Source organism: Filicampus tigris, chromosome 11, assembly GCF_054856515.1.
Source record: "Filicampus tigris isolate MCC_2025a chromosome 11, RoL_Ftig_1.0, whole genome shotgun sequence".
NCBI lineage: Eukaryota > Metazoa > Chordata > Actinopteri > Syngnathiformes > Syngnathidae > Filicampus > Filicampus tigris.
Genome location: NC_141227.1, coordinates 18,646,852 through 18,672,974, shown reverse-complemented (window position 1 = coordinate 18,672,974; position 26,123 = coordinate 18,646,852). Strand labels below are relative to the sequence as shown.

Here is a 26,123-nt window from a genome sequence, read left to right as displayed (position 1 = left end):
TGTGCGTCAAAGCCCTGATTTGTGAGTTTGGAAGTAAATGCAACACAGGATGATAAATCCAACAAAGCCTTAAATGCCATATTCACAGAGGAACGTAATCTTGCCGCTTTGTCAATATTTAGGGCTTCTGGTCCCCTCGGTTATAGGGAAGGTGCAGGCCATCGTTCCGGGGGGCCTCAGTTGACGGGAGGCCCCTCCCGTGCGGTGTCTGCGTTGTTTATCTAAGCGGAGCGAGAGTAGACAGCCTTGGCTCCAGGTTTCTGTTACGGCTGGCGAGGAATGTGTTCCTACAGCACACTCCAAACAAAGAGAGCCCAACCTGTCCACTGTATTGATCCACTGCAAACGGCCTCCCCGTTCCACACCTTGACATGCATCGTCGCGCGGCACCAGCAATTCTGATGGATCGTTGGTTCGTGGCCCTCCCACTTGTGTCACGTGCCCATCAAGGTTTCAACGTTTTGCTATTCGTCTCCCTAATGAGAAATTCGGCTTGTAATACACTTTGTCATATCCATGCAAATCAATCCTATTGGTTGTTCATGTTGATTATCTTAACAGAGGGGTTTAGGCTTTTCTGAATTTCCCACAAAGTATTGCTAGCGGATGTATTTGAGGGCAAACCCTGCTAAGAAAGCGTAATTTGTCAATGCGCGGTTATGCCTGTGTCACTGTTGGCTGTAATAGTCAGTGGGGAAAAGGCGGAAAAGGTTTCTTTAGACTTCCAAAACCTGAAATGGATGTGAGTGCTGTCGAAATTATAGCAATACTTGACGCCATATGGCATTTTTACAGCAAAATAGACCAGGAAACTAGTCAAAAATTAACAGTTACGTGTCACAGCACGTAATGTGTCAGAATGATTACGTAGACGGCTCAAAAATGGCCAAGATGGCACTGCACAAGGTATATACTGTTGTTTTAATACGTTTCCACAAAAGTGTAGAAAGGAGCAGAATGCAGGATTGGGGTTTAGCATGTCTTCCTCACTGTCAGGAGGTTCTGGGTTCAAATAGTTGTTCATCTGTGAATGACTGGCGGGGGGGGGGTTCCCTGCGTCTCGCCCAGTGTCAGCTAGAAAAGGCTCCAGGACAGGCACTACAGAAGATGGATGGATGGTTGGATGGCTTTACTATTGCGTTACCGTAGCTAAGTGATACACTACAGCGAGTTCTGATTTAAGTCCAAATTTGTGTCTGTTCTCTGAATTCACCGTTTGTTTCTAAAAAACACCAAATTCCAATATAAGCGTCTGGATTCCGCACATTTGCTTGATGCCGCCAAATATTTGCACTAACTGACTTGTTGTTTTATCTCATGCTGTGATAGCTTTGTCTGAATGTTGATGTTTTCTTTTTTGTTCTCTTTTCTTCAGCTTCTTGGAGCTGAGCGTGTCCTTCTCAGTCAAACCTAAACCGGGAGAAAAGGAGGCGTCACCTAAAACTGTTTTCGGCCTTTGGCATGAGTTTTCCACGGATTTTAAAGAACAGTGGAAGAAGCAGAACAAGCTGATGCTAAAAGAAAGGTGAGTTACACAGGCCCGGAATAGACTACTTGTTTGCTAGCTCACTAGCTACATACATAGCCAGATAAAGCCCAGTTAGCATAGATGAGCTGTGTCAACTGTAGCTAAGTTAGCCTATCTTAGGTTTTTCAGTTGGCTAGCTAAAAGACAAATACTGTACATACATTTCTAGCTAGCTTGTTAGCTATATAAATAGCCAGATAGATGCTATTTAGGGTAGGAAGTTAAATACAACTGAACTGTACGTAGACAGTGATTCTTTTGCTTACCACCATCCTGAATAAGTCCAAGTACATTTTCAGTACACAAATTCTGGCAAAATTCCAGCCTTGTATTTTTTATTTTATTTTTTTACTTTATTCTTGAATGCATATGACTTTTTCTCCTAATATTTCAGATTTAATATGATAAACATTTTTTTTCATAAGATAGACTAAATTAAATACTCTAATATAATCACTTTATTTCTATAGTAAACTAACAACGGGCTGTGCGCAGTCTACTCTCATCTTGTAGTTCAGCGTTAAAACAAAAATATCTTGATCGCTTTATCCAAACACATTCTGCTCAAATTCATGCTGAATGCGTAATTTTTTTGAGTGTACGAAATCAAATTCAATTGTTTTTGTTCGTCTTTGGAAAGGGAGTTTACATTTCCAAAGATGAAAGGAAAGGGAAAGGGAGCTTATCTTTCTAAAGGCAACAGCAAAACAACAGGATTTTGGGAACGTTTTGACTGTCATTATTCCTATGAGAATTCGACAATTGTTCCCGACTCTTGAACAAGATCAAGTGTATCTCGTGCACTCTGTAGATGCTATCGTGGTCATTCGGATTCCTCACCCCTGTAATGAAAAGAACACACGCAGCATCCACTTTGCTTCCAGTGCTATGATGGATACACTGATAAGAATGCATCACAACAGAAAGCAAATTGGTCCATTATGCCACATGAAGATCACATAGTGATACTCGTTTGAGGGATTTGAGTAAAAGGTTAGCTTGTACAGCAGGAAAGAATACAAACACAATGTGAAAGCTTTAGCACTTTGACCTTTGGCCCCAAGCGATCATGCAGCTTTCGCTGTGTGGTGGTGGTACTGGTCGCATGATTAAAGATTGTAATCTTCCCTCACCATGTATTGTTGTGCAAACGCGCACAGTGCTGGCATTGACGGGTCAAGTTATTGTTGCCCGCTTCTTTTAAAGAAAAGCCCAAATCGTTCTATTAGTCGATCCCTAATTAAAATGAAAGTTAAATCCCTGTTCTACATTATGTATTTTTACATAGACCAAATTCCAAAGTATGTTGCAAGGATAATGTTTCTGAGGTGTTTGTATTTGTATATCTATATTTTGTACCCTGCATTTTAGGCTGAAGATGGCCGAGGAGTGTTTTAGACAAGCCAAGGAGAAAGCATCCTACAACGTCAAACCCAAACACGCAACTGGAATTGTACGTCATTATTTTTCTTTGTCTGAGTTCTGCTAGTCTACTCTGCTTTTTCTCAAGTAGTCTCCTGGAAAAGTATCATGTCTCTCTTCCACAGAAAGCGAAGCTGGGCCAGAAGATGTAAAGCAGAGAACGGTAATCACCGAGGCTACTGCGCAAGTACAATCAGATGTGACGCATCAGTCATTTTTACTCCAAAGTACTCTTTTTTTAGAAATCAATTTAATACTGTTGTTTATCGCAAGTTGGCCCATTTTAAGCGTATCGAGCACGGAATGCTCAGCCCGTTTCTGGCAGCACTTATTGAATTATTGCTTGCAAAAGACAAACTCGAGCCTTGGGGATTAGAGCGTGGATGCCAGAAAATGCTCAGTGCAAATTTGTAGCAACACTGTAACCGTGCGTTGGATTTTAAAAGCCATATGCAGAGGATTTTTTTTTTCTCTGAGTGCAATATCTCACTCTACAAGCAAACAGTTTTTCAACATGGATCACCCTGACACAGTGCCTTATCACATACACACAAATTGACAAATGAGTGCTGGACAACATGGATTTTCGAGATATATCATTTGTAATTCAATATTTTGTATTGAAAGGAAAAGTGGCGAAATCATGACTTTTATCTGTTCACATTCTGGTAGCTACGTTTAGCCCCTCCTTTGCTCTATTCGCTCATCTCCAAAAGACCTCAGCCCCCCATCCCCCCCCAAAAGTGGACGTGATGTAATGTCATCAAGCTAAAATCGCTCGCTTTGTTTTAATTCCTATGCAGCTCATTTTGTTATTTTCATATCATCCGCCTATGTAACTAACGGAGCAAGAGGATCACAAGACATGTTTTGAATGGAATACCGTTTGACCGTGAAAAAGACATATATATTTATTGAATAAAATAATTTACATCAATTTTACATTTTGGTGGGTCTTTCCTGTTTCTGTTCATCAGTGGCCAAGCAAAACAAAAATAAACAGATTATATGAAATAGATTTAATATACTTTTTCACATATGCACACATCCATAACATGTTTATATTGTATTATATAATGCATTGCACTTTAATTACACATGCAGCAGTACAGCCTGTTCTCACATGAATTTAGTAGGATTCCGTAGCAAAACAAATGCGCTTTTCTTGACAGAAAATGTGTATTTGGGGATTTCTTGGAAAAAGCTTTTATTTATATTTTTGATGACATTGGAACATTCTCGTCAATGTTCGCGTAGACCACTTGAGACTTTACCAAAGGGGAAAAAGTAGCATTTCCACCATATATGTAGTCAGTCCGAGTTCCCCCTTAATTCTTGTGAGAACATGTTGAGCACTATTTTTTTTTTTTGTTATTGTTTTTGTAGTATACGTGTGTCCAAACAGGCAAACGTTCTTTATCGTGTTTGCCTCTTGACAACCAATTGTGCATCACTTAACACACCGAATGGATTTAAGACAAGGAGAAGGATTCTCAACATCTCCTACAGGTAAACACCTTTTCACAGTTTGGGTCCAGAATATTATTTAGATTTTGGACTCCTTCCCCTGGCAGCCAAGAAAAATGTCAGGTCCAGACCGACATGTACTAGTCTCTTAACATGTCCTCAAGTCTTTGATTGAATCAGTGTCTTCTCCTTCTGTGTTTCATTAAGTTTCAAGCAAAGAGAGGGCCTTTTTTTTTTTTGGCGTCATTGGTGAGTTTTTGCTCACGGTCTTCACAGCTTTCCGTGGCCGCTCACGTCCACAGACATGCAGCGACACTGTTTGACCCTCTGCACTTTGCGGTGCCGGAAAGGGGGCTGAAGGTCGGGGCAATCCAGCTGCACGGTGAGCTGTGTGACGCGGTGCGGCCTGCAGAAGGAGCACGATTGAAACGGCTCCTGGGCCTTATTGTGGCCTTTCCGTCCTTGTCCTCGATTCTGGCCGTGCCCCGAGCTGCTGGGTCCCACATGTCGGGGGATGTAGAAGGAGTTGCACTGGCCGTAGCAGAAGCGGTTGACCACCGTGCGGCTCCGGCAGCCGTCCTCGCTAATGGTCTGGCGCAGGGGTTGGGTCTTGCACCAGTCCCTGCGTAAGTAGCGGCGCTCGGTCACCACCAAGGCCTCGCGACTGGACGAGAGCACCTCGGGCTTGGGCTGCAGTAGCCGCTGGTGACGCTCGGAGGACAGGTTCCCTTTGGTCTTGTACGGCGTCGGGATGTAGCCCGGCGGCCGGGACTTTTTGCTTTCTGCCGTGATGCAGAACACTCCAGCCAATATGACTGGGATGGTTATTCTCCACAGCATTCTAGATCGGACAGAGACAAATGAGCGTGCGTTAGGAGCAAAAGGCAAAACATCTGTCATCGCATGATCAGAGAAGATTTATACCACACGTTCATGCTAACCACCTTTATGTTCTGGCTTTGCTGAAATTAATGTCAGCATCAGCTTGTTATTACTTCTACAGTGAACCCCCACCTATTTGTGGTCCCCGTTATTCACAAACTCACCTGACCATTACTTATGATGAATTATCCACCAAGACGAACAATATGAAATACATACATAGTTTAATATATGAACTCAAGCGAGAAGGTCCTGCGGAGTTTGAATCATTCAGTGCGTGAGAAGAGGCAAGTTGTGTGAGTGCAACTCACAGCTGCTTCACCATGACAATGGCCTGAGCATCTGGCAGTTCCTGGACAAGAAGACCTCACCTCCTCACCCAACCTAGCTTTGTGTGATTTATTTATTTTTTTCCTCTTTCCCACCCTCAAGGGAGTCATCAAGGTGAACGGTTTTAATATGTGGACGACTTCAAGATGGCCGTGACGACAGAGCTGCAGAGGATTCTGGAAGAATCATGCAGAAAGGTGTGGCAGAGAAGACTCGGAAAGTGCGTTGGACATCAGGAGGATTATTTTGACCAGTGATTTAAAATATATCTTTTGGGACACAAGTCCTGGAAATTTTCTCACACACTTTTTTTATGTGTGTACCCCCACATACTGTATATCCCCTAACAATACCGTACACTCAGGTCCATAAATTCTGGGACATCAGCACATTTCTCATCTCTCTGCCTTTGAATTCCACACAATGGATTGGATGGCATTACATCTTTAATTTGAGGGTATTTACATCCAAATCAGGTGAACGGTGTAGGAATTCCAACTGTTTGTATATACTCCTCCCACTTTTTTATTCACCAAACTGAATGGTACAAATTACCAATCATAAATCAAACTTTTTAACACTTGCTTGCAAGTCCTTTGCAGTCATTACAGCCTGAAGTCTGGAAGACAGATCCTGCTTGTTCTTGGGGCATTTTCACTTCAATTTTGTCTTCAAGTAAAATGCAAGTGCAGGTCAGATGATTGACTTGGCCATTGCATAACATTCCACTTCTCTGTCTTCAAAAACTCTGAGGTTGCTTTGGCAGTATGCTTCCAGCCACCGGGTGAGTTTGTAAGCATTTGGCTGATTGTGAGCAGATCATCCGATTGCCTGTAATACTTCAGAATTCATCCTGCTTGATAAATAAAAGGGAACCAGTTCCATTGCCAGCCATACTTGCCCATGCCGTGCCACTACGACCACCATGCTTCACTGCTGACGTGCTATGAACACTTATACATACATTTACACATACTGCTGTTACACACACGGCAACAAATAGACCCAGCTAGGTCGTTAGTTTCGCATGCGGCATCTACCACAATGAGGATGTACTACGACCAGGATTCTACCTTTGACCCAGTGCGATATGGGATTCTAGTACAGGCAAGCCATTTTAAACTAAAAAGTAAAAGTTAATAATAGTAATTAATTTATAGGCGCTTTTCATGACACTCAAGGTCACCGTACAACATAAAATCAGTTAGTTTAAGTTTTTCTTAGTTAGGTTTCTCGTCCATCCAGAACTCGTTTTCTGTCGTGAACATAATTAGGGAATGGGGATTCCAGTTTCGAGTCTGAGCTATAATTTTAATACTGTATATAAGTCGGACCTGAGTAGAAATCATTGCCAGCCAAACTATGAAAAAAAATTGCGACTTATAGTCAGAAAAATACAGTAGTGCAGAAACTCGTGTGAACTAAGTATGTCAAAGTATTATTTACTCAGTGCTTTTTATGTCAGGGAAGAGCTGCTGTAAATTTAGTCCGGGTTGCTAGTGAAAGTTACAGCGAGTCTTTTGTCTCATGCGTGTCCGTGCATTTCTTCTTACGGTTCATCAAATCATGTCAGCCATTCATTTAAAGGGTAATGTAAGATGAATTTGTAATGATATTGAACTGTTTTGGGCTCATTGTACAGTTTAAACTGTTAATACAGGCAATTCAAAAAATGTTTGTGGGAGGTGTCAATTTCTCGTGGTTTTCCGCTGTTTGCTGCAGGGCTCGATCACTATCTCCCACGAATAGCTGGGGTTCCCTGTATTTGCTTTTGCTCGTAGTTATCCAACCCTCCCCAAAATAAACAAAGCCCTCCAATCAAATGATGCACTTCCACATGCATAACGAGAAGGGGAAGTTGATTTTATTGGTCTAGTCGCCGGGTAAAATAATTGGACCTTTGTTTACTTTAGTCATGAACTATGCTGCAAATATGTAAACCGGCATTGGACAGGCCCATCTGCATGCCATTAGGGGAGGAGGACTGGAACCCCCCCAGTACCCAGTCCTCGTTTTATTCTCTTTGCTGATATACTATTGTTTTAAGACTGCTCTGAGAATGACCTGCCCTCTCTCCGATTGTCTTCTGTATCGTCCTCACGTCATAAAGGGAGAATTGATCCCGCGTCTGCCAGCGTGCATGCTGTCGGTGTTTTGCGCCAGCACATTTTTGACCATCACTCAAGCATCTTTTGAGCAGATGTTCCTGAAAAGGACCCAACAAAGAACCAAAGCACCTCAAGGTCATCGTGCGCTTCTATTGAGGGTCTTCTTTTGCTCAGCGAACGTCTCAGTCTTCCTCTCTGCGACCTGCGACTCACCCTGCCCTGGAACAAATTACTTGACGGTAATCCGCCTTCGGGGTTTTGACTCCTTTTGTACTGCTCGTGGTCCCGACGTCACGGCAGCCGTGTCGTCAAGCGATCTCTTCTCAGCGACACTTGTTCTCGTCTTCGCTGTCGGCAGCCGTTTGTCCATTTTGCTTCAATGCCAGATGAATTTTCATAAGGATCATTCTATAATGAATGCTTCATTTCTAACATATGGAACAAGTACGTTGTTCTAGCGCCGTTTTACTTTGATACTACAATGGTCATAGTTCAAACAAAAAACACATTTCAGAGTTGGGTCCTCAGTTTACGGCGGAATGGGCATGCCATACCACTGAACTTGCTGTTTTTTATCGTATTGTTTTATGTATGCCTACGAGTGTGATCGATGTTCCTAGACGAGGTCCCGAGGGGAGTGCCCTGCAGCCTCGTCAGGGAAAAAGTACCCACAGAGGAATTCCCACACCCCGGTTCTTGTGATGTTTGCAGGTGATTTTGCATCAGAATGAAATTGCAATACACTCATCTTGTCTCTTGACTATTTAATACTGTATAACAAATAGAAAGTACACAAACTGTAGTCAAATAGGTACAGCAGCGCTAGGTCTCTAATGGGATCAGGAAGTCAGACGATCTCCCCTCGTGAGATAACTTATAGGCTACACAAATTTATACGAAAATAAATTTATCCGAAATTTTAAAATCCTTTCTTCAGAGTTGCAACGGGAGTTGCCCTCAAGGGGTCGAAACAACTGAGTACTGTGATGGTGGACCCGGTCACTGCCACCTAGCTGTACCTTGAGCATACTATGTTTACCTTTTTGATCTTAGGTGTCTGCTGTTTTTGAGGAAGCTATAACAACTTTTCAGGTACATTTATAGTTTCATAAGCAGCTAGCATACTAAGCTCAGCTAAAATCTTGTGAAGCTTGTCTCCGTCACCTACTGCATCATGCAGTCCTAACCCTTTTCCATCTTCCACCATGTAAAACATCATCCAAACTCCACAGGTTCCAATCCAGAAGCTTCTTGCTGCGGTGCAGCACTGCTAACCACTCAAGCAGCGCTCCCCTCCCTTGAAATTCAAGCTCCCCAAAAGCCTCAGAGTTGCCGAAGGGATGATGGGACCGACCGTGTACGCAGGACATGACGGATGGCCCCTCGAGTCTGCAGCAGAGCTTCCTGTCTCCACGCCTAAAAACCGGGGCTGATAGTGCCAGTCCTGACAAGCTCTCCTCATCAATCGTGCGGTTGGACAATCTGAGGCTTGGGTTGAGGGATTTGAGGCTTTGCAGAGGGAGGGGGACTGCTGAGGTGGGGTGGTTAGTGGTCTGAGTATGGAGACAGTAGGAAGGGGGACGAGGAGATGTTGAGGTTTGGGGTCTCTCCCCACAACTTTCTTTTTATTCCCCCCGCCTCCCAACATTCCCCACTCTGTCACTCCGTCTGACGCTTGCACTAATCATTCCAGCGTCCCGCCGGCGGAAGGAGACTGTGGTCGAAAAAACCGAAGCGAAGCCGACCTCTCCGTCTGCTTTGGGCTAATATCGCCCACGTAAACATCTCTGTGACTGCAGCGCAACCGCAAATACTTTGGGGGACATGCTTCACTGAAGTGTGGCAGACCTTGCTTCCAAAATTCAGGCCTCTAATGAAATTACAAATACCAGAACCAAATACCAGAGAGAGAACAACCATTAAGCTTTGCTGCATTTTATTTTCCACAACGGCACTTTAAATAGCGTCGCTGTGCGCTAATGGCTCTGCTTTCAAAGCCCAGGCAGGATATTTTAAAAGACGCCGTAATAAACGGCATTGTCGCGACCCGTCTGCAAAGGAAACCTAAAACAAACAGAACCTGATGTCTCAATTATCGCAGCGCCCCAAACACATGCTGCAAAGTGTGTTTAATTATAGGGGAGCTACGTTTAACTCACACTTCCACGCGTGACCACACATGCATGCAGCGAAATGAATGTTCTTCTTTCACTTAAACAAAGAGGAAGTGTGTCATTATCTGCGTTTTTGGGATGGTGGATTTTCCCAAACTTCACTCGGCTGTTGGACCATTAACAGTTGGGATGGATGGATGTTTTTGTTTTTTTGTCCGAGAACGGGCAGGAGGGAGGTGGGGTTTGCTCCGCTGTGTCAATGTGTCAAACGCTCGCATCGCCAGGAGGTTGCTCCAGGCAGTTTGGGCAGCCTGTTTGTCACCACGATCCATCTTGATAATGACTCGCAGATACTGAGCTTTTCCCTGCAAAGTACCGACTTGAGCGCAAGAAAATGCCTTCGCCTCAGTGAATGACAGCCAATTAGAGATATTTCTTGGTTTCGAGTGTTCAATCAAGACGGGGCCACTTAACGCTTTTGAAGCTAGTTTGTATTGGCCTTTATCCAAAAGCCACAAACTGCTTCCACACAATTTGATTCCATTTCAAAATCATTTCATTGATTAAGCTAATTAACCAATCAATGTCTACTGGATTCATTTGGATATTTCAGACAATGCGTCTGGCTTTGTAGGAACATTTTGCGGCTCTATTCATGCATGAAAACGGACGCTTGGATCAGATTGAGATGGAAGAACCTGCGATCACTAACCTTTAACCTTGGTCAAGTTGGGAGATGCGCCTACGAGGGCAATTGATGCAAGTCTACAGACTTTGAGGTAAATGGGAGTGTCAGGAGCAGTATCAGTTTAGTTTCTGTTTTTGTAGCAAACCACCAAATTTGAATGCAATACTCTGTCCACTTCCGGATGACGAAAACATGTTTACAACTTAGCCTAGTGCTACGTACTTTTTCCAGGAAAACTTCATCTTTGTTGGACCCCACTAAAGCTCCAATTTAGCCTTTAAACCATAATGGCACACTTCCCGTGTCTGTTCTGCTATTCTTGAGACTTTTTTTGTGGGGCTACCCATGGTGGGCCTGCCCGCCAAATTTTATGTGGCCAAGTCAAACAGACCTTGGGGGCTGAATTTTCAAACGATTACGCAACTGTGAAAGAGTCAGTTTGAGGCATAAAATGAGCGCAGTTACATAAACAAACAAAACAAAAAGTTCACTTTGCCCATCGGTCCAGTGCTTCAAATTTGGCAGCAAGTAAACATGTTTTTTGTGGATGAATGGAATTGGCAAAAGCAACCCTAAAATGTCCTCTGAAGTTAACCCAAACTTAATACGCCTAAACCTAAATGCAATATTTTTCAGAATACCCTGTTTCAACTAGTGGGCTTGCATAGAACATATTGTTGAAAAAAAAAATGTTTGCGTTGACTTCCACTTTAAACCCATATTGCACACTTGCTGTGACTTTTCAGTTATGGATACTTGAGACTTTTTTTTGTGTTGCTACCCATGATATACCTGCCTACCAAATTTCATGTGGATAATTTAAATTAGCTTCAGGGGCTGAATTTTCCAAAAACAAATTCCATCGGGCGCTACCAAACCATTTTTGGGGGGTCCAGGATAAACACGCCTGGAGTAAGACAAATCGTTTAGGGCTAGTAGTTCGTCCTTGAAAGACCGTTGGCTGAAAAAAATGGCCCAAATAACCTTAAAATGTCCACTTTAAACCAAATTATCAGACTTCCTGTGTCTTGAAAGTTTTTGGTGAGTCTACCAAATTTCACGTTGCTAAGTAAAACAGGCTACAGATGCAGAATTTTCCCAAAATTGAGTGACTGTGAGCTAGCCAATTTCAAGAGGGTCTTTGCAGTTAAGGCTGAGGCCTCCCTTTTCCTCACGTGTCAAAGCTCCCATCAAACTGCTGTTTGAAAGTCTTTAGCGTTTGCAAAAATTACTTGTTGTGTGTGTCGTTAGAAAGTATAATGTGTCAGTGCGCAGGCTAAATCCTCTTTTAACGTCGGCGCAGACTGTACAGGGTGGTGCAGTCACCGCAGCGGTAAGACGGATCAGAAGGCAAAACTCTCTATAAGCGTTCGTCGCACGCATAATGGAGCAACACGATAAGGGAAAACACTGCGTGAACCTGCGAATGATGTGTGTTCCACATCTATTTTTTTTTTCCTTAACCGCTCTTAATTTCACGGAGATATACTGTCATTGCGGACTCGCAACACTAATTCCCAGCAATCTGCGGCCACTAATTAAAGCCATTTTGCACGACACTTTTATCCGGAGTACCTTTAGGTTGGTGATTTGGACTCTGGGTGGGCGCACCGGTGGGAGTCAAACAGCCCACATTGACATACTCAATAAGTACAGGTGCTCCGATTACATGCTGCTTCGGAACAAGGAGTCATGTCCTGCTCACTGGAAGCAGCCCTAACATTGAATTCCATTTTGTTTCCTCCCACTTTTGGTCCGGCATTTCAGGATATTTGTGATGATGTTCACTCCTAAAGGTAATTTGTAGAATGTTTATAGCCTTATGGGAAAATACAGAAATCTGGAAACATCCTATATTATAATTGAATTGAAATAAATGGACTAATTCATTTCATATTGATTCAATTTTTTGGGGGTCAACAGGGCCGACGGGGAACCCGGAGGGGGCCCCAAGTATCCACCCAAGGGGGGCATTCACACCACTCCCTCAGCACCAGACGCAAACAGAAAAATACTCCATTCTCCTATATCTGCTCTATCCTTATTCAGATTCTCTAATTCATTTACTCTCACAGAAGAAAAGTATAGAAATCTGTTATCTGGAAATGTGTTTATCCATAACATCTGTAGTCTAAATATATATATTTCTTTTAAGAAAAGGATTTTGCCTAATCACGTGTTATAGCTCCACACTCACTCACTCACTCACTCACTCACTCACTCACTCACTCACGTGAGCCCTAGTGAGATTTCATATTATTACCTCTTTAACATTTGGTCCACAACTCAGACTCCTAGAAGACAAAATGAAGCAGATAATATCTGCATTTCAGAATGCATTTCAGAATCAAGACCCAATTTTTTCCATGAAAACAGCATTTTTTTGCACCAAATCTCAATTTAACAGACTCAAAGCTGCCAACGAATGAACGGATCCATCTATCTATTATGTCAGCTCTAATTTAATTTGAGTCAATATTTGAGTTGCATGTGATGCGTTCAAGTGCTGAAGTGTGCGTAAAGTAATACCTCTCAGCGTGACAGTAACGTGTCAAGGATGCAGTCTGGGCAGGTCATTCCACCTTCAGCGGTCCTTGCGTCCGCTGCCAGGCTCCGGTTTCCATGACAACAAAGTCCGTAAGTATCTCCAAGGCTTGCTTCCCCGCCCCTTGCTCTTCCTTGAGAGTCAAAGTCTTGAAAACAATGAGTAGTCACTCATATTGTTATCTCTTGGCTCTGTGTGATGTTTCCTGGATGAAGGTTCGAGAGAAAAGCTCCAGGTCTTACAGTGAAACCATCTCACGGCTCTCAGTGTGTGGGTGTGTGTGTGTTTGTGTGTCGTGAGGCTATGAGAGTGTTCCACTGACTGTAAAGCCTTTCGACTTCCTTTGAATCACCACCAGCCCCTTCCCTCCTCAAGAATGGGAGGCTTTTTTCCTATTGGCCCTGGTCATTGTCTGATTCGAGCAGCCTTCACTCCTTCTTTTATTTGTGTGTGCATGTGATTCTTGGTACCTACCCTTGATAAAGAATGACAGCTTTTCATTACAATCATTTCCCCCCCTCTAATCTTTCTTGAGCCACGCTTTAGTCGTGTATCTATAGTTCAGAAGATGCATCATATATGGACTTTTGTCATTGGATGATATTATAAGGTTCTTGAATGTGATATTGTATGAGACCTATTAATCAATAGTGGTGGGGTGCAATGAACAATGTAACCTGGACAACAGGGGTGCCCAAGTCTGGTCTCAAGAGCCGCTATCCAGCCTGTTTTGGATGTCTCCCTCCTCCGACACACCTGATTCAAATGATCAGCTCATCATCAAACTTTACAGAAACCTAATAACTTAATCCTAATCGTTTGAATGAGGTATGTTGAAGGAGGGAGACATCTAAAGCAGGCTGCATCGGGGTCTCGAGGACCGGATTTGGGCACCCCAGCTGTAGAACATTCCATGGTATGACTGAGAAAATGCCCAAAAAAGACAAAATAATAATGTGAACAAGGATTAAACATTTCTTGAAAATGTGAAAATGAATGGGGTGCAGCAAACAAAATGGGGAAAATATTAATTGATGGGGAAAAGTAGAAAAAAATAGAGCAATTGTTTCGACAATAACAAAAAAGGAAAAAAATACTCAAGTAAAAATGTGAAATGAAAAAAAAATTAAAGTTGAAAAGGTCAAACCAGGAAACCAAAAACAAGCTAAATTAAAAGGCAGAAAAATGTAAACAAAATACACATAGTGTGTATAACTTGCTCAAAAATGCAAAAGAACAAAACCTACTCTCAACACAAATACTGTAGTAAAAAAAAAAAGAAAATTAAAAAACTGGGAAAAAAAGGGAAAAATAAAACCTTACACTGAAAAAATTAAAAGGGGTAAAAGGAAGACAAATAATAAATGGGGGGGGGGGTGTGAAAAGTAAAACAGGGGGAAAAAACGCTCTGAAAATGGAAAAATACCCCCCAAAAGATAAAACAGATCGAATGGGAAAATGGGAAATGGAAAAAAAAAGAGGACCCAATTAAGAAGAAAAAACGGTAAATAAGAATAAGTAAATAACAAATAACTAACTAAATGCATTTATACACAAGTACACAAATAAATACTTAAACAATGTCAAAACAATGCCCAGTGAGTAATCTTGCTCAAGTATTCAATATTGTTTTCAGAAGCACTCTTCTTCCCATCATCTATCCATTTTCTTTATTTCTGTGGGAAGGAACCTAGCCCCCTCTAGTGGTTGAAAGCCCATCCTACACGCTGGACGACTGAGGAGCCCCACACACAAGCCACAAGAACAGACAGAGGGCCGACTTTAATCATACAAGTAAGTCAAAGTGTCTTTAAATATGGTATAAAAATAAACGCAGAGAGGAAAAAACGTAGTTATGTTTTACATAAGACAGCAGACAGTAAGTATCCTCCTCTAGTTTTGGATGTGACTTTTACAAGTGCAGTAGAGACCAATTATGTACCGATTATTGGAGTGCAATAAAATAATGCAAAGCAAAAAAAACCAAAACAAATAAAATGCACAATAAACAATCATAGTAATATAGGTGTGTGTGTATATATTTATATTCATATATATATTGTGTATTCATTCTGCACAACAATTTCCCATAGTGTGACAAAGTCTCTCTGACGTCATCATCATGTAAAGCAATGACACTAGCTAGCTTTATCATTTGAAGCTGACTTATTTTCTATGTGTGTTTTTAACTGACTTTATTTTCTCTTTTTCCTCTCTCTCTCTGACATCATTTGTTTTTGCCGGAAGTGAAAGAATGAAGGCCTCCAATCCGGCAGTGAGGATGGAAAGCACCGGAACTCAACCGGATTTGGCGTTTTTTCTTTTCTTTTTTTTTTCTTTTTTATTTGCATCCCACCAAGTTTGTCAGTGTCCTCACAAGTTCAGTAATGCCTCTTGTTTTTCTTTTTCTTTTCTAATGTCAATGACTGTAAGAAGAGGAGAGAGCGGACGCAGCATCCGGCCAATCTCGGTGGACGTGCAACGGCTGGTGGACGACAGACAAACAGATCGGGCCTGGCTCGCTCGTCGCCCGGCTGGGCCGAGAGACGACGACGATGATGATGGAGAGATGACATGGCTGCTCTCCATGTCCCAGAGAGAGAGAGATGGCATTGATTTTTTTTCTTTCTTTGAAATTTTCATGAGCATGATGGCACACGACTGGTCCGTCGCTTGGATCATGGCGATCCTCTCCTATGGTGGGAAGAGACACAAAGATGTGGAAGGAGGAATTAAAACGCAGTTCATTACATTACGGCGAAGAGTCTCAAAGTGTGAAACGTGGACTCCCACTAGTGGTATGCAAAAGAATCACTGAAAAGTATACAAATAAAAGTGACATCATTTCAAACATGAAACACGAAGGGAGCGTTGAGTAGAATATTTTGATTGGCAAATATGTTCGAATGTACTTGCAAGTACGTTCAAACGTAATTGCAAGTATGTTTGAATGTACTCACAAATACGTATGTTCGAAAATATGCTATTTTTTTAGCATTTAGCCTACAGTATACCAATACGTATTGGGAACGTATTGGTATACTGTAGGCTAAATGTAGTCATATGCTAAAAATACCGTAGCTTCTTTTTTTTTTTTTTTTTTTTTTCACTTGAGCAAGTATACTCTGTGGCACTATGGGAGGGGAAAAAAAGCCAAACGTTACAGTATTACACTTAGCAGCCACAACATTAGGTACACCAGCACCATCTAATAGAATCCAAAACTATAAAAGCTATAAAAGCATAAAAAAAAGGATTCCTTTAAAGATAACAAGATGATATTGCTCAGTTTTGACTGCCACTACCTGAGATGTACTATTTGAACAATTGTTGTAGTTTGCAAGCGCGATCATATTTTAGTCTTGGGCCTTACCTGGAAAGAGCAGCTTTCAGAAGAGGTTCTTGCTCTTCTATAAGGGAAAAAAATACATAGTTAAATATTTTAATGATCACATTTACATAGCATAAACTTGGGCAAATATCGCTTCTGAAAATTCAACGGCAAAGAAGACCAATGAAAATCCACATACTCATTAGTGAGAGCATATGTTGATATAATTTCTAACCTCAATGCCAACATTCTCTTTGCCAGGATATCAGGTAGAAGCTTCTCAGACTAACAAGAAGCTGGGGCTGATTAATCTAATGACGACAGCCGCACAATTCAATGCGATTCTTCATTGTGGCCTACATGCCAGACAGGAGGCCTGATGAAGTGCCCTGTCCTCCCCACCTGAAAATAAAGTCTATTAATAAGCAGCTTTTATCCTCCCTGTGCACCTCATTGGTATGACTTCCGCGTGGGTGCCTCTTTTGTTTGCCACGTCCTTCGGGTTGACCGGCGCTTTGCACGTTTCAGCAACTCGGAATTGTTCACGGCTGTCCTCTGTGATTGTTATATGCGGCACAGATATCATTTCTGCACACACAGGGTTGTCTACTTCACGCCGCTCACGCTGAACTCACCATGAACCTGTGTGAGGTTTATTTCTGATACTAAGTGTGTGTGTTTGTGTGTTGTGTTTGTGGGGCGAGATCAGTGTGCTTGAAAGGATTCCAAGGAGAAACAACACCCAGCTCTGCTTTTGTTCCAGAAGGCAGTGGAAACCAAACCGTAACTAAATGGTACTTATTCATTACTGGCAACAGATTGACAAAGCAAAGCAAAGTTGTCTTTCTGTGAGAAAAAGCAATTTCAAACGCCCCGTTGCTCTAGGTGGCGCTAGAACGTGGAAGAATGTCACGTAAGGCAAAGTGCCTGATGCTCTTTTCATTGCTCATCCCTTTAAGTGCAAGGGGAGAATTTATAAATTTACAATCGGGGTTGTAAGGTGCAATTATTATTATTATTATTATTATTATTATTATTATTTATATTATTATTGTTGTTGTTGTTGTTGTTGTTGTTGTTGTCATATTACTGTTATTTTATTTTTCACTCCTGGGGTAATAGGTTACGGCATACCTGGTTCACACTCCTTACCAGTAAGTGGCAGTAATGCTCATGACAGTTTCTTGCCAACCGCCATAAAATTCCATAAGTAGAAGAAGAAGAAGAAGAAGAAGAGCAAGGGCTGTATGTGGAAAGAACTTTTTATCCATCCATCCATTATCTATACCGCTTATCCTCACATTGGTCGCGGGCGTGCCTATCCCAGCTGTCTTCGGGCAGTAGGCGGCGGACACCCTGAATCGGTTGCCAGCCAATCGCAGGGCACACAGAGACAAACAAACATCCGCACTCACAATCACACCTAGGGGCAATTTAAAGTGTCCAATCAACTTACCATGCATGTTTTTGGAATGTGGGCGGAAATCGGAGTACCCGGAGAAAACCCACGCAGGCACGGGGAGAACATGCAAACTCCACACAGGGAGGCTGAAGCCGGGATCGAACCCACGACCTCAGAACTGTGAGGCGGACGTGCTAACCAGTCGACCAAAGTGAGTTATTTATTATTTTGTTATCTATTTGTGAATGTTTTTTTTTTCACAAGGTGTTTGTGACGATGTTTCCTGCATGCCCCACATGCTATTTTTAAAAATGTCCCCTTACAAAATAGTTTTACACAAACACACACACCAGAAGACATCAGACCCGACGAAAATTTTCTTTTTTTTGGTTTTGTCTTTTTTTAAATGAACAGAAAAGAATTAAAAACATATTTCTTAAGGCTCAAACTGGCACTAGCATTAGCATCACAGTATTAGGACGAAGCTAGCAGGTGCAGCTAAAGGTGAACACATTAACACCAGCATCAACGACAGAATCTACCAGCAAGCTCAAGAAGACCTTTGGCGTAATTAGCACAAGGTAAGTCACATTTTTCATCCACTGCCGCCAAGCAAGACACTTAATAGTTCACATTAGCCTCTGTCCTTGCTTTGTAAGGAATCATTCTCATTAACTGTGTAAATGTGTCTGCTATATATACTGCAGAGCTATTATTTTGTGATATTATTTCAGGTTGCTTATGTGATTACTGATCATTTGTGGAGGTTGCTGTTTTACTATAATGTTGTGTGTATGGCTACTTTAACATTATTGTATGTAAATAAATGTTGGTGAGACTATTTCTATAAGCAAACGTGCTCATTAAAGAAGAGTTTACAATTTATGAAGGGGATTAACTTTTTCATTGTATACGAGTAGTCTCTGGAGTGTATTTGAATGTCTCTATCTTGTCTTTATCTTGGTTTAATGTGTTGTAAAAATAAATAAATGACATACATTTGCAAAAAATGGGCAATATTTTGGCAAATTATTATTTATTTTTTTTAGAAGCACTAATATCGAGCAAGTATTGTAAATAAGATGAACTCACATGGAACCAGAACATGACCACCATTAAGTTTTTGGCATTGAAGATAAAACCATGCATTTTATAATAACTTGCACTGACAGAAGAACAAGCATGTAAATGTAGATATTAAAGAAAATATTGAATTAATATTCTCTGTGTATGTGTGCGTGTGTGTGTGTATTCACCTCAATAAATAATCAGCAAAAATCTGCTGATTTTTTTTTTTTTTTTTTTGGCTGATCTCCCCCCACATTTCTGACTAAATAATCAGCAAAAATCAGCTCATTAAAAAGAAATTTAAAAAAATCGCCCCTGTATTTCAAAAAGTACTATATCGGCCGATAAAATTGTCCGGCCGATTTAATCGGCCAGGTGCTATTTAAAAGTTTTACAACCCCAAAATTCCAAATGCGAATTGTGTTACCTTTTTCTTGGCCTGCAATAACTCCTGGTAGGCACTGGACCGAATGAAGCGGCTGTAGGAATCACTCTTCATCAACTTGTAGATGTGTTCCTGTAATACACGACAGGCATAAAAACATTTGACGCGGGTGTCACATGGTATTTATGCTGAATAGCTTCACAACAGAGCCGTGACTCATTCGGAAGCAGGAATGAAGACGCGGCGGCAGACCTCTGGCAATGAGTCAAATATTCATCTCGACATTATGGGACCATACGAGTGCAGAGGGACAGTATGGAGTTACATACCTGTGCGTCTTCAAAGGCATAGCGTCCCGGGTCTTTGACATTCTGAGTGGTTTTGTCGTAGCTTTTGGAGTCCACGTTGATGGCACTGGGTGCGCCCGGAGCCAAAAACTCCTGCCAGATCTCCTGAACCCGAGTTGGGACTTCTCGGATGGGACGTTTCTTTAGTTCCTGGACTGCTAGCCAGAACCTTTCACATGTATGATATTTGAAAATTAGACAACAGCGTGTGGAGAACTTGACAACATAAAGAAAGAGACCCAAACATATTTAGTTTAATACATATTAGGGCCCGACTGATATGTAATTGTTTTTAAGACGACGTTGATTCTGATATTTGACAGAATTAAATTCTGATAACCGATTAATCAGCCGATGACAAAAATGAGCTTCGAATGTCAATATATATGTATATACAAATCTGTCAATTTTTTGTTAATTTCTAGAGCTAGTATTGGCCCATTAAATCCACTGGACAATTAATCAGTCAGGACAGTATTAGTCATTTTTTGCGGAGGATACAAAATATACGTCTGTAAGTATTGTTATATTATCTGTCTAAATGTTTTGTTGCACTGCTGGTGTTCCAATAGCCGTAGTACAAAGAGTTATAATGTCACAATATTGATGCCGGTAATTAGTCTTTGTATTGTGTGTTAGCATTAAGCTATCAGACTTAGGCAAAGTAAGCGAAAGTGGCAAAGTTATGCGGCTGTTTTAAATACACATGTAATTCTCTTTGTTTTATGTTTTGTTTGACAGTACACTCCTGCTGGGAGTGGCAGTGAACAGCTTGGGGCCTCTTTTGAAGATGTGTTCATTATCTGCCAAGCAACTGCTTACTTCGAAGTCAGGTAAGTTTGCTGCCTCTATTTTATTTTGAAAGTAAAAGATCGTCTGATCACTTGTAGGTCTAGGTACCACCGTTAATATAATCCATGTAGGCCTACTAAGAAGCTTCTAAGCAATGTCTTATGCTTCTGAATGAGTAAAAGAATAATGTTTTGAATTGAGGAAACTAGTGAAGGATAATAGTTTGAAGGGTACATTCCCACAAAACGCTCTATAAGAGGAGTCGCCTGCATGGGGTTTGAATGGAAGTAAATGCAAAAGCCTCGTGGCGCCACCATGCTTTATTCATATGTGGCTGTTTGCATGCATCTTTCAAATGTGTGCAGTATTCATGCTGCCATGAATAAACCAATTAGCGGAGGATTTTCAGCCATCTGCACGTACTGTAGCTGCTGCTGTGCCCCTATTAACTCATTCCCAATTCTATCCCAATGACATATTTATGTCATTTTGCAGCAGGATCTGAAAAAGTCTGGAACTGAGTTAACCGAAAAGCTGCCCCTTCGAGCCTTATTTCTTCCCCTGTAAACGCACTTCCTGTATGACACGCAGTCCAACCTGTTGTTGACACATTTAGAAATCCATAATTGTTCAATAGGGCTGAAAGATTTTGAAAAATGATGTAATTGTGATTTAAAAAAAAAAATGTAGCCGTCAATATTGCAATTTTTTTTTTTTTTTTTACATAGCAAACATATATAATATAATGTCCAGGTACATACTATATGTGAGTACTGTATCTGTGATTGTGTTTGCGCACATTTGTTGGGGGAGGGAAACGTGTGAATTAAATCCTCCACACTCTCTTCCATGTGCCCGGGCATATTAATCACATTCTCCCACTCCCACTGTGGGGAATCATGTGGGAACTGGAGGCTTGTCCCCATGAAGGTTGAACATTTGTAGTCGGATGAGAGGCATTTAAAGCTGAGCGCGAGGACACTGTGCATTTAGCCGTATTGTATTGTGATGAATTCAAGAGCAGCAGCCAGAGGCTTCTTTGATGACATAGTGTCGCTTCCTGTGTGTGGGTGCTGATTATTATTAGTTGTTGGCTTCATAAAATCCACTTAAGCATATTAAAGAATTTCCCACCTGAGATTCTCCGAGCTGAACTCGGACTCGAGGAACTTGAGGAACTGTTCCCTCCCCACAGGGTCTTTGAGAACCTCATCGATGCCGAAAGCCCATCTCTTTACCCTCTGCTGGCCGGGCTCCTTACTGGACGGAGGGAGTACATATACACGTCAGAAATTGAACCCCTGCCTATTCACAAAATCACCTGTTTGTATTTTTAACCATCCTCGATTATTTACCAAGGTTCTAGATTAACTTTTTGGACTGGTTGTATTGGTGCACCCAAGTTTTTTTTTTTTTCCTTTTGGTGCACCAGCACAAAAGTTGCGTGCACCCAAATTTTCCACTGCGTCGCGTTCAACGCCGATATTGACCGCTCAATGTTTAACTAACAATCTGGTCATCCTAAAGTTCTTTATTTTTATCACAATTCCACAAGACAGTTAACTTAGTCAAAAGTATTGGTGCTTGAAGTGCTCTGCGTCATACTGTTGGGTAAGACTTTTGAACATATTGGGCCTTAACATTCAAGAAGTCAATCATTCTTAGCATCTTTTCATTTATATTTGATATGCCGAGGTCACTCACTTGGGCTTGTCACAAGTAACACAGTTTTTAGATTAATATATTTTCCGAGCATTTCTTTAATGTATTCCGGACCCAAACCATTCAGACCAGTAGAAGAACCTTAAAATCTGTTCTAAAGTTGACTGGGAGCCAGCGTAAAGCCTTTCGGACTGGAGTAGTATTTAAGTCTAGTGGAGATAAAAATATGGACAAGTCTCTCGTGTGGTCTGTTTGGAGCTTGCAACCCTTAGTCAGAGGATGCTTTTCAGCTGGTAAAAGGCTGTTTTAGTGATCTGATCCCGATACCAGTATCAGTACTCTTAAAAAGTTCTCCATTACTGTTCGCACCAATACCACATCAGCACCTTCCGGGTAGGAGCCTTGCCAGCCATGTTTTTGTGGAGACTGAGACTCAAGCTTTGCAAAATTGATGATGAACTCCTCGGGCACCCACCGCTAACTGGCGAGCACAGAGTTTTGCAAACCCCATCCTGCTCCAAATGCACAGTGCGGTAACATTTCTGTCATTATCCGGAATAGCTGACCATCAGGTGTTCGTAATCTGTTTGTGTTTTGTATTTTACGGTGTAATGTGCTCATAACAGATTTTGTTCATGATCACGAGCGCAACCTGTGATCTCTGTCACCTTTAAAGTGACATTGTGGAGATAGAAACACACGTGTGGCATGGTTTTTACGTGCACTAATTTGCAGTTGTTTGTTTGTTGAGGTAGCTCCATACCTCGGTGTGTCAGGTTCGTTAGATTTTTTTTCCCCCCCCCACCTGTTAATGGTGTAAAATGCTGTTCATAGAACCGCAATTCAAATCTAGAAACAAATCATGTTTAAAAAAAAAAAACATTGTTGGCACTGTTTCTCTCAGAAGACTTTTACAAGCTATTCTGATTACGAAACCATAGAAATTGTATTATTGCCTGATCATAGTTACACAATAAAGTGACGAAAAACTTGTTTAGAAATCAAGGATACTAGTTTGTTCAACTACTGTACAACTTACTGTAAAAAGGGGTTTGTTCACAAAAAAATGCTTGCAAAATCCAGATGTTATCCATCACATATGACAATTTGAAATTTTGGTACATTTTATCAAGAATAATGGGAAAACGATGCCGGATGTGGTCCATGGGCCTTGAGTATGTACTTGTAATTGGGCTTGGTCTGAGAAAAGTGAAAATAGTGTATTTTCCCCTGTAAGACTAAATAACCTTTTTTTTTGGATGGACTGACCTCTCACTTCCTCACAAGAGAACATCAATCAATAACATGATGTAATGATAATTTCAAATCCTTGTTGTGCTGATTACGTGAATCCAAACAGTAAGCTCCTAATAATTGTGTTCAATGAGTGTATGTCCTCTGACATCGATTGCAGGTTGTTGAATGCAAGCCTACTATTGTTGCCTTTGCACGATTAATCGCAGTCGCTGCCCTTATTTCCTTACATGAAGAGATATCGGAATCGGAGTGGAAGTTCAGAGGTTAAAGCGTGACCTGACGCTGACAGGCTGCAACTGAATTTTCACATGCAGAGAGATATTCATGAGGCCCAAATTGGTTGAAATGCGATGAAACGCATTTGATGTACATGCATATACCGGCGATCCGTTCAGTTCTGTGCCCACCTTGCTTCCAACTCCCACAGTGTGGTGTCATCTGAGATCCAGGGGTTGGAAGGGTCTGGGGGCGTGAGGAAGGGGTCGTATTCGATGTACTGCTCCGTGTACCCCAACAAACTAGAGGAGACATAGAGACAATGTGTAACTAGTGTAACATATACTATTTTTATATTTCTTCAAGTTTAGGTCAGGGAGGCTCGGTGAGGTTTCAAATCTCAGGGTACTCTGGATTCCTCTCATTTTACAAAAAACTTGTTTGCTTCATTACAAATGGTGTGAATGTGACTGAACGGTTGTCCTTATGTACCCTGTGATTGGCTGGCCACCAGTCCAGTGTGTACCCCACCACTTGCCCAAAGTCACCTGGTTATAGGCTCCAACTCACCCGCGGCCCAAATAAGGACAAGCGGGATATATAATGCGTGGCTGCAAGCTGTGATAGAGCCATCCACACGTTCGATTGTGACTTTGAGTGCGTATGGCTTTAAAAGGCGGGGTCCCGGCCTGGTGAATGACATCGGGCGTCAGTGAGTGAGAGTGTAGAGTTGACTAGCTGTTGGGTAGCAAACTCAATGGTGTGTATTGTTGATTGAAAGCGCACTCTATCCTTAGCAATGGCAGGCTAACATTAAGCTAAAATTAGCTAACATCGATACGGTTACCTTGTGTTGGTTATCCTCCATAATGCTGTTGCGGTACATGTTGCACTTCATCTCAAGTGTGAAATGAAATCAAATTTTAAATATTCTGTCTTTTACAGACTCTTGCTGTTATTTTAGTACATTAATGCACTTTGTTCTTCATTTTGTGGTTGTTCATTCAAGTTGTATTTAAAGGGAAGTCAAGTCAAACATTTTCTTTACAATGGATTATGCTGCTTAATTCATACTCCACAAACAAAATATTAATCAGAACACTGTGTTTAGACAAGTGAGGATGCATTATTACTCCATTATTTTAAATACAATTTTTGACCTGACTTCCTCTTCAATGAAATACCCGGTGAGTTAAATAAATACTATAAGTTTTGAAGCGAATGAATTATCGTCTTTATTAATCGTGATTTCAATATCACACAAAATAATCACCCAGCCATGAGAGTAAATGAGGTCAAAGCCAATCACAGAGCAAAAATTGTAATTCAAGCAGACAACGGATCACATCACATTACATTACACGTCACGTCGCCAGGGAATGGGATCGTTACTTCACATTGAAATCCAAGCTAACGATTGACAAAAGGGATTGACCCTGCGCAAAGGTGTACAAAGTTACACAAGATCAACACTCATCAAGATGACCAATTGGATCTACACGCGCCACCGTGCATTCCGGCGCTATTGACGCCCGATGGCGCCGCCCGCTCCTCAAGGTGGTGGGCTCCTCATTGCGCAACACGTCAGCTCGTTTGTAGGCTCATTAAACACTTTGATGGCCAAAATGAATGAAGTCTTGAATCAGCCTTGCTCACCTCTCCGCCACTTTAGACATTTTCAGTCGATGCCGGTCTAATTGCAATTGCCAAAATGTGATCTGAAAGCAAAGCGGGCAAAAGTTAGCCGGCATCGCCACGCGGTCTGCGTATTAAGCAACGACATTGGTTCACCTGCTCCTGCAGCTCCTCTTCTGTCGGCTGCTTGGCCTCCGGGGCCGGAGTGTGGGTGGGGCTGTGTGCGCGGATGTCGTTCTGCAGCCCGTACACCGACTGGGACAAGATAAACATGAAATAAATCAGCAGCGTGGCATTAAACTCCAAACCTGTCGGCGCAGAACGTTATCTTGCCCCGACTCTAAAAAGCAGGCCTATCAACTGCGCACCTTTCGGGTTTTGTGTGGATTTTTCATTCTGGAGGACTTCTTAATGTCGACCTCTGTTGTATTCACACATCCGGGCTGGGAGAAAGAATAGAGAAGAAAGGGAATTTATTAATTGGTTGGTTTTTTTTTTTGTTTTTTTTTCAGCATTCCTTTTGATTCTGTCCGTTGCTGCTTAGCTCACAAGAATGCCGATTCAAAAGGCGACCATCCCCGTTGTCTTGAGTATTTGTCTAATTAGCCGGATGTGGAGGGATTCTGAGACGTCTCCAGGACAATGTATCTGACGTCGGGTAATTAAACATTGAATGTGCCAATTCTTGCAAAGCAAGAGAACCTGGAGGGGACTTAAAGAGTGCAAAGTCGAGCTGATTAAGTAGCTCAGATCTCTTCAGGAACAACAGTGTGGAGCTGCTCTGTGTGACGGCGTCAGTGTGAAATCGGAATTAATATTGATTAAATTGCCCCAAGGACGCATAAATTGAAGGTGTTATTTGCCAATTAAGCAAGAGGCTGATGCTATTTGAGGATGGCAGCGGCGGCGAGTATTTAACCTCGGGGGGAAGTTAAAGGCTAATG

At 41.8% G+C, this 26,123-nt stretch overlaps 3 protein-coding genes and 1 long non-coding RNA gene across 8 annotated transcripts in view; 2 read left to right on the top strand and 2 right to left on the bottom strand.

Annotated features, from left to right (window-relative positions):
- fmn2a (formin 2a) overlaps positions 1–3,887 on the top strand; it is a 38,169-nt gene extending 34,282 nt beyond the window's left edge. The window contains 3 exon segments of the mRNA XM_086045278.1: positions 1,376–1,525; positions 2,900–2,981; positions 3,076–3,887. Of these exon segments, the coding sequence (XP_085901404.1) occupies positions 1,376–1,525; positions 2,900–2,981; positions 3,076–3,102 (259 nt within the window). The 3' untranslated portion in view covers positions 3,103–3,887.
- A 67-nt stretch (positions 3,888–3,954) lies between these two features.
- Positions 3,955–13,507, bottom strand: grem2a (gremlin 2, DAN family BMP antagonist a). The gene is made up of 2 exons (XM_086045279.1): positions 13,069–13,507; positions 3,955–5,258 (listed from the first exon to the last, which is right to left on the bottom strand). Exon 2 carries the CDS (start codon positions 5,255–5,257, stop codon positions 4,688–4,690), a length of 570 nt encoding a protein of 189 aa, XP_085901405.1. The 5' UTR covers position 5,258; positions 13,069–13,507; the 3' UTR covers positions 3,955–4,687.
- Positions 13,508–14,847: 1,340 nt separating this feature from the next.
- Positions 14,848–26,123, bottom strand: part of rgs7a (regulator of G protein signaling 7a) — a 54,104-nt gene continuing 42,828 nt past the window's right edge. Inside the window, exons 10-18 of one of the 2 annotated variants that reach the window (XM_086045144.1) lie at positions 25,548–25,622; positions 25,336–25,434; positions 25,201–25,262; positions 23,736–23,846; positions 21,544–21,669; positions 19,600–19,786; positions 19,313–19,402; positions 16,458–16,491; positions 14,848–15,778 (exon numbers count right to left, since the gene is read on the bottom strand). In XM_086045144.1, the coding sequence (XP_085901270.1) occupies positions 16,474–16,491; positions 19,313–19,402; positions 19,600–19,786; positions 21,544–21,669; positions 23,736–23,846; positions 25,201–25,262; positions 25,336–25,434; positions 25,548–25,622 (768 nt within the window). In that variant the 3' untranslated portion in view covers positions 14,848–15,778; positions 16,458–16,473. Of the gene's footprint in view, positions 15,779–16,457; positions 16,495–19,312; positions 19,403–19,599; positions 19,787–21,543; positions 21,670–23,735; positions 23,847–25,200; positions 25,263–25,335; positions 25,435–25,547; positions 25,623–26,123 lie in introns of both variants that reach the window. The other variant, XM_086045143.1, reaches the window with a different exon arrangement.
- The window catches only part of LOC147140025 (uncharacterized), a 49,655-nt gene continuing 41,184 nt past the window's right edge, over positions 17,653–26,123 (top strand). For 3 of the 4 annotated variants that reach the window (XR_015088632.1, XR_015088633.1, XR_015088631.1), the window contains exons 1-2: positions 17,653–18,028; positions 20,359–20,450. This is a non-coding gene — a long non-coding RNA (uncharacterized LOC147140025). Of the gene's footprint in view, positions 18,029–18,071; positions 18,399–20,358; positions 20,451–26,123 lie in introns of those variants that run through there. The other variant, XR_015088634.1, reaches the window with a different exon arrangement.